This window comes from Ammodytes marinus (genome assembly GCF_949987685.1).
Source record: "Ammodytes marinus genome assembly, chromosome: 11".
Taxonomy (NCBI): domain Eukaryota; kingdom Metazoa; phylum Chordata; class Actinopteri; order Uranoscopiformes; family Ammodytidae; genus Ammodytes; species Ammodytes marinus.
In genome coordinates, this window is record NC_137215.1 from 24,908,206 (window position 1) to 24,921,935 (window position 13,730).

Here is a 13,730-nt window from a genome sequence, read left to right on the forward strand (position 1 = left end):
ATGAATTTGCCTCCTTCTTTACTGAGAAAATTCACAAAATTAGACAAGCTGTCACTGCATCAATACCAAGTTCAACATATGTGTTCCCTCTTAAAATCAATTCAAATGCAATGACAGAATTTTATCTTATAAACCACAAAAACCTGGAGGACATTATACAACACCTGAACTCCTCATCCTGCTGCCTTGACATTCTGCCCACAGGCTTCTTTAAAACTGTTTTTAGCTGTATGGCCTCAGATGTTCTACAAATTGTCAACATGTCCCTTCAGACAGGTCCTGAAAACAGCAGTCATCAAGCCACTCCTAAAAAAGAACAATCTAGATACATCACTCATGAAAAATTATAGGCCCATATCTAACCTACCATTTTTAAGTAAAACATAACCTTTACACATTTACATAACCATATCACCAGGAGACTACAGTCCGATACAGGCACTGAGTAAGTGCATTGAACAAATCAATGATTGGATGTGCCAACATTTCCTTCAATTAAACAACGACAAAACTGAAGTAATTGTCTTTGGTGCCAAAGATGAAGAATTAAAAGTCAGCGCACAGCTTACATCCGTTATGTTAGAAACCACACCCCAAGCCAGAAATCTTGGTGTTGTTGTAGAGTCCGACTTGAATTTCAAGAAACACATTAAATCAATTAATAAATCAGCCTACTACCACCTAAAAAACACATCAAGAATTAAAGGGCTTATGTCTCAGCAAGATTTAGAAAAACGTATCCATGCATTTATCTTTAGTAGACTTGACTACTATAACAGTGTCCTTGCTGGCCTTCCAAAAAAATCTATCAGACAGCTTCAGCTAATTCAGAACGCTGCTGCTCGAGTCCTCACTAGGACCAAAAAAGTGGATCACATTACCCCAGTTCTGAGGTCTTTACACTGGCTTCCTGTCACTCAAATAATTGATTTAAAAATACTGATGTTGGTTTATAAAGCACTAAATGGTTTAGGGCCAAAATACATTACTGATATGCTGATACGTTATGAACCGTCCAGAGCCCTTAGGTCGTCTGGGACAGGTCTACTTACAGTCCCTAGAGTTAGGACTAAACAAGGAGAAGCAGCTTTTAGTTTTTATGCACCAAAAATCTGGAACAAACTCCCAGAAAACTTGAGGTCTGCTGCAACTCTCAGTTCTTTTAAATTGAGTCTGAAGACTTTTTTGTTTCCATTTTAACCTGCAATTTTAATTTTATTTGCTTCTTTTATTAGCTTTTAAATGTTTTATAATGTGTTTTATGTATTCTAATCTTGCCCCTGTAAAGCACTTTGAGTGGCCTTGTGTCTGAATTGTGCTATATGAATAAACTTGCCTTGCTTTGCCTTACACTTAAGTTTATGAATAAGTACCTGCTGAATAAAATTATGCAACAACAATAACATTTAGTGCAGTTTGTAAGTCACTCTTTATTTCTCAGCATTAATATTAGTATCTTCCAGTCAGTAAGTTTAAACATGTTGAACTCAAAGCGCTTCGGTATGAGAAAAGGCAAATGCCAGAGAACATTTGAGGCTGATGATGACAGCGTACCATCTGCAGCCAAAGCTGTCTGACATTATGTTCATCACAGCAGCTGAGAATATATTCCTGCTGCCATCACCCGGGCTGATCGTAAACATCATGACAGTACACAATAGTTACAGAGGAGATTCTTCTTGTGTTGCACTGAATCTTCAGCCCAGGGCAGATCATCCATCAATAGGACATTATTATCAATATAAAACATTAGGTCCTCTGGTTTTACTAAGGTAAAACTTTACTTTCTATGGTTTATTCATATAAAATCTATGGAATGGAAAAAGTGATGCACTTCACTCAAAGGAACACAGGAAGTAGTATAAATTAATAATATAATTCATAAAATTAGTGTAGTGTTCACTTCAATACTTTTATGTTAGAAGAAACAGTATAAAAATCAAGGCTCAGGTGTCTCCCCCATCTCTTAGCACGAGAAAGAGATTTTCTAGGTTCAGCTTGTGCTGTGTTGTTCTGTTGGCTCTTGGTGCTGCTGTCAGTGGCGTTTGGGACGCTCGGGGTCGTACTTGATGAGCAGGCCGAGGGAGGCAAAGCCGAACACCAAGGTCTGGACGAACCACATGCAGCGAGTGGTCATGTTGGTAATGCCTTTATTACTGCAGTGGAGAAGAGACAATGACAACAGTCAGACTAGCAGTGGTTGCATTGTGTACAAATGTGTGTACAAAACAGTGGTCACTCATCTCCATGGTCCTTAATTTAGTACAACGTAAGAGCCTGCATGCAAATGGGTCAATACGTGATGAACGGAAATAATATCATAACTCAAATAAATGTTGAGGATTGCTAGTCATGAATGCTTATCTGATGTGTTTCTGATGTACATTAGGCCTCCAAAGACCCTTCTGGAAAATGTGGGTTCATAATTGCTATCCATAATTTAAAAAAAATACAAGATCCAAATTCGACAAGTGTCATTCAGAAATAGCTTATTCATTTGTGTTACAAATAATAATGTCAAAGATTGAAGAATAAATTAAAAACACACAAGAAAGGCAGCTTTTGGGATCTTTGTGTACGGTGTGAAGAGTGTGTTAGAGGTGAGTTTGGAGGCAGCCATATTTCATAGTAGAGGTTGAGAGAAAAAAGTTAGTTAAAATGAGATCACAGCACCATCTAGTGGAACACCATGTTCTTGTCAATCCTACCTGCAAACCTTCAACGCGTGAAAGGCCTCATAAACATGGATGGCGAAGCCGGCCCACCACCTGTGACAGAGAGAGAAATGTGGTCAACTTCACATTATCCTTGAGGAAACAACCTCAGTATTGAGTCAACAAAGACTGAATGGGGCCTTAAGGCTTAGCCCTCTCCCTAGATAGACACTTATCAGCTGTCTCATATGTCACATGACTTAAAACAACTACATATCAATAGGCTCGTTCGACCTAACTTTCAGCTCGTCTGGAAAGTAGACGAGAGTAGCCGAGTGCAGTCGGGGGAGTGACGAAAATGCCTGACTGAAGCCGGACAGCTCCGAGTCGGAAGTAGCGTCCTTGTTGCGGATGCAGTTCGTTTTCTAGTTTTATTTTGAAGGCCTATTAGAAACATATTCGCAGGAGAGTCACACATGCTACAACCGATTAGAAGCAGAACACAACACAAAGACGAGTAAACACTTTAAAAGCGAGGGGCATTTTCAAAACAAGAAACGAGATATAAGCTAATATCCCCATTCCCCACACATCTTTATCTTTCTTGTTACTTTACTAGAACACCTACTTTTAAGTGATAAAGAATAATTTACAAGAATAATTTACAAATCCAAATAAAGGAGGTTTAGTAGCCTATTTCTCCCTTCACATAACGAATATGATCGGCCTAAATAAAGAAGGTCTAAGAAAAGATCCCTTATTATTATTGTAGAGATGGATATGATGAACTGTATTATGATGTGTAACAAACAAACAAACTACTTGTTGTAGTTTTGGTCTGGCTTTGCGACACTACATGTAAAATACAATTCCCAGACCATTTAGATCACTTGAAATAAGCCTATGATTTAATCTTAATGGTATAAAAATCACTTCACCAAGATCTTATGTGACTCAAGTTTGTGTTCACTTTTAAATATATCTATACAGGAGAGTTACACATCCAAATTATTTCTATGTCAAGGGTTCAGAGGTTTAACTCTGATTAAGTACATTTCTGCTTAAATGCATATTGTGGCGGCCTAATGATTAAACATAAATTAAAATCAAAAAGAATGGATCGTAATTTAATTTTGAGCGGTGATGTCAGACTTTTGCCTAACCAATTGGGGAAACGCATCAAAGGCACGAGGTTTAAACTCCCAATTAGCGCTCAGCTCCGCCTGTCAGCAAGACGTTTCCCATCAGACATTTCGCTCCCGCAGCCCGTGGGGAGCAACTGCAGCGACTTGCTCCAGTGTCTGTGTCCGTCTTGATACCGCGGGACTTCAAAGTCTCAAGCAGCCGAGCCGCAGCCAGCCACGGGTGCAAGTGGGACATAGGCTGTGTCTTGATTCAGGGGTTGCGGTCTTGGAACCGGCCTCGTAGGCTGCATTTGAAGACCGATTGCGTCATAGCGGCGCGCAAAGGCTGTCCCATTTGCAAGGCTCCTTGCAAGGCTCCTCATATGCGGTCGTGAAATGCAGCCTTCGTTTCACGGTTTTGAAGCAGTTTTGAAGGCTGCATCAGATGTATCCTTCGTGGCCCAACATATCCCATGATTCATTGCGTTTTTTTCAGAGATGGCATACAATAAAATAAAAATTAACAAAACAGCAACGTGTTGCTCCATCTTCTTAACTTTTATATTCCTTTCTTTTTTTCTTGTACTTTTTTTTCTTTTCGTCTGGTAGACAACTTATTTTTCTTTTTTCCTCTGTTGACAGGGCCGTCTCCGTTGGCAGCAATCAGGGTTGCTAGGCAGCACAGGAGCGGCGAGTCGTCACGCAAGGTAACGGCTTGTTACGTAAACCGGAAATGCTCGTAAACGGAGACCTGCGGAGACCGTCCCGTTTAATAAGGCTCGTTGGCCTCAAAACCGGCCTTCATAGGCTATAGCCTTCATAGACCGCGAGACTGCGTCCTACCAAGTGCGTGGTCTCTGAATCAAGACACAGCCAAATAGTCTAACCATAATGCAGTGCGCTCAGCAAGACGAGCGTCATAATTGCGCAGGTCTTAGCAAGACGGCGACAGGTCGAACGAGCCTAATATCTCTTGCTCACTATCTCTGGTGCTTCAGCAGTCATGTGACTGAAATGATTAATGAACAAAGTGCTCCTCCACTTGGTAGGTCTGTTAACGACCTGTAAATGGGCTAAAAACATTGACATTAAGGATGTGGTTGATTAAAGAGTGTATTGCAGCCTTGTGACGTTTTTGTGGACTGTCATTGATGCTGCTCTGCTGAGGAAGTTATTGCCTTTCATTCCAGTCAAGATCAATATTATTTTATAACAGAATGTAAACAAGAGAACTGGAGTCTTCTATATTGAACTCTGATGTGTTTTCAGTAGTCAATAGGTAGGCCTACTGTTGATTAACTGTAGGTACTGTATGCTGCATTCCATTAAGTCGGAAGTCTTAACTGGGATTGACAGCACCTTTGACTTGCGCGTAGGGAAAGTGGGAAATTACAAGAAACTAAGCATGAACGTTGGCCTTTAGCAATCACCTTATGAATGTTTGCTTTTAGGAAATCAGCTCAGGTTAGCCATTGTTAGCAATACCAGTTGATAATAGGGCTCTATGTTGTATTTTGTGAATCCAAATATGGTAGCAACATATCTACAGATAGAAAATGAGCAGTACCATGTGAACAGGTGATTAAGTGTGACACAAATAATACTCCTTTGCGTCGAAAGGAGCCAGTTGAGGTGGTTCGCTAATTGTTCACTGCTGTCCATGTGCTTAGTAGCTACACTCAACAAAAATATAAACGCAACACTTTTGTTTTTGCTCCCATTTTTCATGATGGACTTAAAGATCTAAAATTCATTCCAGATACACAATTGTACCATTTCTCTCAAACATTGTTCACAAATCTGTCTAAATGTGTGATAGTGAGCACTTCTGCTTTGCTGAGATAATCCATCCCACCTCAAAGGTGTGCCACATCAAGATGCTGATCTGACATCATGATTAGTGCACAGGTGTGCCTTAGACTGTCCACAATAAAAGGCCACCCTGAAATGCGCAGTTTTGTCTCACAGCAAAATGCCACAGATGCCACAAGCATTGAGGGAGCGTGCAATTGGCATGCTGACAGCAGGAATGTCAACCAGGGGCCATATTCACAAAACATTTTAAGGCTAAGAGTAGGTCCTAACGTGCTGATTTAGGAGTAACTCTCAAAAATAAGGGGCGTTTCACTCCTAATTTTAGGACTCCTAACTTTTTAAGATAAGTGTAATTCACAAAGCATTTTAGCGCTAAAACTAGCTCCTAAATCTATAAAAAGCTAGGAGTCCTCGAGAGGACTCCTAAGTCACTAAGAGTAAATCACAGACAACCATTTGATGGTGTTTTGGAGAGATTTAATGCTAGTGAGCTTTATAAAAAGGTACCTTTAATAGCTGTAAGGGTTTAATGATCTTAGTAAAGCTATATTTAGAAAGTATAGACTAGAATATTTATTAAGTTCCTTTTCCTGCAGTTGCTTTGGGTTTACGATGCACTGAAAGTTACTGTTGGTGTCACGTTTGGGTTTAATTTCCTACTAGAGTAGGCCTATATGTGGCGCTTCCCAGCATCTCCTCCGTTCCACAGGTCTGCTACTGTATAGTTGCGCGTCTCGCCTTTTTCCTTCCTCATGCACTTTACAATTTTGCCGGCTGTTGTTTCTAAATTGTGAATTTCCTGGTTTGTCGCTGTCTGACTAATTGCTGCATAGTCCGCCATTGAGAGAAATACAGTGAGAGTGCATGGCGTGCAGCTGTTCAATGAGGATATTTTTACCGATTCAAATCATTGTAAAATTTAAAATGAATAGACCTATGTGGCGCTATTGTAGGTTAATTGTGAACAAATGTGTGGGAAACCCTGCAGTATCTTGGTTTCATGTTAAATCAGTGTCACTTGTCATTAATTGTATATAAAAACTCTTTACTTTAATACAGCGACACAATATGGATATCTCCCACAGTGTTTCCATCATAAATTCACTCTTAGCTCTCATTCCCTCTCAGCCAATCACTGTGGGCATAGAAGGTATGAACATGACATCATCCATAGCAACAGGGTCAACACCACCCTCTAGTCTTAGCTAAGGAGTCCCTCCCATTCCTTAGTAAAAGTTGGTCTTATCAGCTTTGTGAATAGGTTTTAAGAAATTACTCCTTACTAAGAACTTTTAGTGCTCCTTAGGAGTACTCTTAGCGCTAAGATAAAATGTTTTGTGAATACGGCCCCTGATCTGTTGCCCGTGCATTGAATGTTCATTTCTCCACCATAAGCCGTCTCCAAAGGCGTTTCAGAGAATATGGCAGTACATCCAACCGGCCTCACAACCGCAGACCACACCAGCCCAGGACCTCCACATCCAGCAGGTTCACCTCCAAGATCGTCTGAGACCAGCCACTGAGACAGCTGCTGAAACAATTGGTTTGCATAACCAAACAATTTCTGCACAAACTGTCAGAAACCGTCTCAGGGAAGCTCAACTGCATGCTCGTCGTCCTCATCGGGGTCTTGACCTGACTCCAGCTCGTCGCCGTAACAGACTTGAGTGGGCAAATGCTCACATTCCATGGTGTCTGGCACGTTGGAGAGGTGTTCTCTTCACGGATGAATCTCGGTTTACATTGTTCAGGGCAGATGGCAGACAGCGTGTGTGGCGTCGTGTGGGTGAGCGCTTTGCTGATGTCAATGTTGTGGATCGAGTGGCCCATGGTGGTGGTGGGGTTATGGTATGGGCAGGCATCTGTTATGGACGAAGAACACAGGTGCATTTTATTGATGGCATTTTGAATGCACAGAGATACCGTGATGAGATCCTGAGGCCCATTGTTGTGCCATACATCCATGAACATCACCTCACGTTTCAGCAAGACAATGCACGGCCCCATGTTGCAAGGATCTGTACACAATTCTTGGAAGCTGAAAATGTCCCAGTTCTTGCATGGCCAGCATACTCACCGGACATGTCACCCATTGAGCATGTTTGGGATGTGCTTGACCGGCGTATACGACAGCGTGCACCACTTCCCACTGATATCCAGCAACTTCGCACAGCCATTGAAGAGGAGTCAGGGTTCAACATAACTTTTTTTTCCTACTGGCCCGCCGGGCCAGTGGATCCGAGTTTTACTGGCCCCTTGTATATTTTCACTGGCCCTGCACACTTTTTTTTCTTCATAATTTAGTGTCAATAATTTTAATACCTGTATTAGAAAAATAACCATATCTAAAGGGAATATCTATACTGTAACAGTATAGATATTCCCTTTAGATTTGGTTATTTTTCTTTTAGTTAATTATATGAAATGTTGATATTGCTCATACACATAATATAAAACCAGGCAAACATATTGAATTTGAAGCCTACAACTGAAAGTATGTTGAAAGAGTGGGCCAGTATTTTAAAGTCCAGTAGTTTGATGATTGTTTTTATTATTGAATTTGGGCAGTTTAATGAATAGTTCACCTGCAGAAGTCATGTTCAAACATAAAAAATAAAATAAGAGATGAAGGTCTGATCATTCTTTGTGGTGTGGTAGGCTGTTTTTATTACTTTCTCTATATGCATTAGGGATGTGAATGTGTCGACCGAATGACCGGTTTTCCACTTGCGCTCAAGTTGACTTTAAAAATAGAATAGAAATCCGAAAATCAGTGGGTTATGCCGGTTTTTTTAATGGGAGATTTCACCGTGTATGAGTTCACGTCTGGTCGTGAGCGCGCTGCAGGAGTGTCACTTCTCCATGAAATGTCAGCTTCACATAAAAGTCCGGTGTGGGACCATTTTTTCAAACTATTGATAAAAAAACAATGCAGTGCAAAATATGCAGCATAAGTTAGACTCTCGTCTTAGACTATGACGTTAAATCACCTTAGAAACACACAATGCCTTCGTCCAAGCATAGCAGTGTTTCACAGTGTGATCTCGCCAGCGAGTGAGCCGCCGCGCAGATGAACTGTGGTTTGTGGCTAAAATAATAACCGGGGATATTCTCCCTGTTAGCGATTTCAATGGGAAAGACTTCCGCGATCTGATTGAATGTCTCGAGCCTGAAAACACAGTGCCAAACTGCGCGACTATAGGAACTGTACAGTGAGCGTAGTCCCTCCGTTCGTTTCTGTCTACAACCGACACAATCACCGGAGACGCATTCACAGCGTTTAAATAAAGCCTCTCATTTGTATTACCATTGGGGCTTGGATGCAAATACTGCAACATTACGGCGGCAGATAAAGGAAAAGCGCAGTTATCATTTTCTGCACCTCAACCTCTGCTGTGGGAAGAAAGAAAGGGGGCAAAGTAAGTCGATTGATTTGTCGACTCGCAGGCGGACGGTAGGCAGCTCTGCCAACGGAGCGAGAGTGCACCCGCTTGTTGCTCCGCCTGTCAAAACGCCCACGCATCGGTTGTCCACTGGCCTTTCATTAAAAAATATATTTTATATTAGGTTTATTATATTGAGTCTTAAATAAACACTGCTTTCATTCCGACTCTCAACGCGCATTTCAATGAACCATGATGTAGTCTACAAAAAGATACTGAACTGTGATTGGCCAGTCACTGGCCCGGGCGGGCCAGTGACTGGCCAATCAACTTTCCCTGCATATGATTTTACTGGCCCCGGGCCATCGGGCTATACGTTATGTCGAACCCTGGGAGTGGACCAACATTCCACAGGCCACAATTGACAATCTGATAAACTCTATGCGAAGAAGATGTGTTGCACTGCATGAGGCAAATGGTGGTCACATCAGATACTGACTGGTTCTGAGTCCCCAGACCCCCAATAAAGCAAAAAAATGCACATTTCAGGGTGGCCTTTTATTGTGGACAGTCTAAGGCACACCTGTGCACTAATCATGATGTCAGATCAGCATCTTGATGTGGCACACCTGTGAGGTGGGATGGATTATCTCAGCAAAGCAGAAGTGCTCACTATCACACATTTAGACAGATTTGTGAACAGTGTTTGAGAGAAATGGTAATATTGTGTATCTGGAATTAATTTTAGATCTTTAAGTCCATCTCATGAAAAATGGGAGCAAAAACAAAAGTGTTGCGTTTATATTTTTGTTGAGTGTATGTTAAATGTTGTTCTCGGGTTGGCGTGGCATCTCCGAATTTCCAAGAAGAATTCCGACCTCAGGGGGGCGTTCCAGTTCTAATTTACCACTAAGAACTCAGAATATCTAACTTCCTAGTTCAACTGGAACACAGCATAAGAATGGTTTCCAGGGAAACTAATTATTGTCAGTGTACGTCCTATTTCACACTATGAAAGTTAAAACAAGAATACTGTAAATATCCCATTCTGACAGTGTTTCAAATCACTTAAAATCACTTACACTTTGTACATAACACCGGCATAGTTATCCACGAGGTGGCTGCAGAAGGTGCCGAATGAACCAAGGACCTCAAATGGGATTTTTTCCGGCGCAAACACAATGCACTGCAAAACATAGCAGTTCAGCATTAAAGGTGTAGTGTGTAATATGACATCATCAAGTAAGTTCTAGAATGCAACGCTCCCTGGGTAACCCCACCCCTTTCGAATAATAACAGAAGCTACAGTGGCCTTCAAGGACAAGAACAATTCTAAATTTTAAACAATGCACCTGATGACATTCCAACTATGACACTTCCAAAATGGCGGTGACAAGGCCTTGGTCCAAAGTATGGAGAAATATGGACATATATGAGACACTTTCTGAGGAAAAAAATTATAATTCTAAAAAAAAAATTCATCTATTATGCACTAAATTAAACGTACTTATGGATATTATAATTGTTTTCTACCAAATCTGCTAGGAAATAAAACCCAAAATTCTACACACTGTAGGTTTAAACCATAAATAGCTGGATAAAACGAGCCGGCACACTCAAAATTTTACCTCGCAATTACTGCAAAGCTGAATGACTGGGAGACCTGTGTTATTAACTGTGCATACTGTTTTTTGATTACTGTATGAATATAGAGTAATTTAAAACGTACTTACTTCTCCTTTAACTTTAAGTTATCATACTTTGAATAGAGTTTGGCATTGGGCAAACACATTGCAAGGCTATCTTGTCTAAAGGACTTTGCACTGAGGTGTGATTGACCTGTGCTATGGCAGAGGATCGAATTAGTCCCGATAAGATATGCTATCAGGAAATAAATAAATAAAAAAAATAAAACCTGAACTGGCATTGACCTAGAAAGATACGAGAACGTTTTTACTAAACATTTTCACAACACAGAAGTGTTAAATAAATATATAGGAAACATATAAGATAAAGATTTTCTTTGGACTCCCCGACAGTAGCGTTATGTGGCTTTGGGAGAAATACGAGTAATATGCCACCCGGACGACGTTTTACGTAACACAACACGGTGGCATTTACGGAGCAGGGAGAAATAATATCAAACACACTTGTGCCATTTAAATTATCACCGATTCAGTTGACTTACACTGAAATATCCAACTGAGAGTGTCACAGTGACAATCCAAAACAGGCTGGTTCTTTTAAAGTAATCGGCTCCATCACTTTTAGCCATAGCTGCTGCTGCGGTTGCTGACTGTTCTCGCTGCGCTGGTCCCCCCGTCAAATGTGACCGTGGAAACACTGACACGTCCTCAGGGCTGGCTGGGTGGTATGATTACATGTAGACTGGAGAGTACAAATATTCTGAGAAAACACACAATAAAAAAAAACAGTCGATATACATTTGTCAGTTATCTGAACTGAAGAGTTTATTTTAATTTTTTATTGATACAAGTTTAAAACAGTATAACAAAACTTCACTGTAGTGCTGCCCCCTTGTGGCGTTTTTGTTGAGCTTTCACCATGCAGCTGTGTAAAGACGAAAATGGAAAAAGATTAAAAAATAAATAAACATATGGTTGATAGAGATGTTACTATATTTAGAGAGTTGAGAGATCATTCATATTAAAAGGACTGATCTGATTTTCGGTGGAATAATGTAGTATGTTCATTTACAAGATTGTTGAAAATATGAAGTGTTTTTAAAAAGTTACTATAGATTGATAATAATAATAATAATAATAAATATATTATAAGATATTGTATTGTACTGTAAAGTACATCTACTAATCCTCATATAATACTGTTCAGGTATATACTACATTATGTAATTATTATTATTTTTTTTTGCAGAAGGTGATAATAGGCTATTTTCCAGCACTTTTTTCTTATGGACTTTTAACTTTCAGATGTGAGTATCTCCTCTAAAGGTGCTCTAGAACAATTGTGGCTATCATCACCATACAATAAAAAGCATACAACTAGTGACGTAGTGGGTAATGAACTTACAGTCTAACTACTGCACTAATTCCATACTAGAAAGTATACATTGTTTTTTTTCATGCATCCCTGTAATTCACAGCCAATCAATGAGTTAAGTGTTCCTGTTTGGAGGATTGTGCTCTGCAGTTTACATGAAAACATAAGCTGATCAGATCAGGTGACTTTTTACATTTTCAAATATGCAGATCTCTATGGTGGGATGACCAAACTAAACAAAGCTCTTCATAGTGATTTTGCATTAGCTGAATAGCCTATATGCTGAACCAGTGTTTAGTTATCTTTAATTACTTGATCATTGTATGTAAACTTGGTTAATACAAGTGTTTTCCTGCTGAAATGGTTAACAGGTGAAACTCGAAAAATTAGAATATCGTGCAAAAGTTCATTTATTTCAGTAATTCAACTTTAAAGGTAAAAATAATATCTTATACAGACTCATTACATGCAAAGTGAGATATGTGAAGCCTTTATTTGTTATAATTGTGATTATTATGGCTTACAGTTTATAAAAACCCCAAATTCAAAATCTCAGAAAATTAGAATATTACATAAAATCAATAAAAAAAAGGTTTTTAAATACAGAAATGTCGGCCCTCTAGAAAGTATAATCATGCATATGTACTAAGTACTTGGTTTGGGCCCCTTTTGCACAAATTCTTGCCTCAGTACGGCGTGGCATGGATGCTATCAGTCTGTGGCACTGCTGAGGTGCTATGGAAGCCCAGGTTGCTTTGATAGTGGCCTTCAGCTCCTCTGTATTGTTGGGTCTGGGGCCTCATTTATCAACGGTGCGTACGCACAATAGAGTGCGTACGTGGCTCACTAAGCAACATTTGCGATTTATCAAAAGTATACTTGACGGGAAGAAGTGCGGTGTTCCACGCACAATATAACCCATGCGTACGGACAAAAAGTGGAGAAAGGAGAACTGGCGACTCCAGTCGGCAGATGAATGAAGTACGAGAACGAATGTGTCTGTGTAAAATTAATCGTATTAAGCCATGCATGCATGTCATACATCGGGAGTTCCTTTGCAAAACGGATAAAGCCATTCTTACAATTAATATGCCTCGACCGATTTTTCCATGGAGTGATACAAAAAAACTGATTCTAATATTTAATAGCCTACAAACGGACATATATGAGTGCACATTTAAAACAGATCTACTTTAAAACCTATATTCAGAAATAATTAAAGAATAACCTGCCTTTTAGCGTTTCTGAAGATCGAACTGAGGCACCAAACTAAACGTTTTCCTGTCGCCATATCCCCAGAAGAATATTATTTTCCAAATTGTAAAATAGTGTAAAATCTATGTATTTGTATTTTTCGTTCATTCAACTATTTTCACTTTATGGATGTTTTTCTCATGAATAAAAAACGTGAACAGGGCAAACAATGTGTGATGCTGTTTTTGACTCCTTCTGAAATAGGAGCGCAGAGTTTTAATATGATGTTTTACACATTTCTTTTTTACGGCCGAAGCCTGTTTTTTAATGGTTTTGTTTTTAAGCAGGTCCAACGCGTGGCAAGTACTTGCTGAAATAAAAATAAATAAATGAAATGTTTTGACAACGCAAAGTATTATTTTTATTATAATCATCATCGCCGCGTGTGTTGCTCGGAAATATTTGTCAACAATTAAGTCCATCATTAGGTCCACACCTGTATCTGTTTTGATGCAATTAGCTGGATGGGTATAAAGGCA

At 39.8% G+C, this 13,730-nt stretch overlaps 1 protein-coding gene across 1 annotated transcript; it reads right to left on the minus strand.

Moving 5' to 3' along the window:
• Positions 1–1,431: 1,431 nt before the first annotated feature.
• On the minus strand, positions 1,432–11,291 carry LOC307257235 (transmembrane protein 254-like). The gene is made up of 4 exons (XM_080036406.1): positions 11,165–11,291; positions 10,059–10,162; positions 2,709–2,768; positions 1,432–2,156 (listed from the first exon to the last, which is right to left on the minus strand). Exons 1-4 carry the CDS (start codon positions 11,249–11,251, stop codon positions 2,036–2,038), a joined length of 372 nt encoding a protein of 123 aa, XP_079892532.1. The 5' UTR covers positions 11,252–11,291; the 3' UTR covers positions 1,432–2,035.
• Between the last annotated feature and the right edge of the window lie 2,439 nt (positions 11,292–13,730).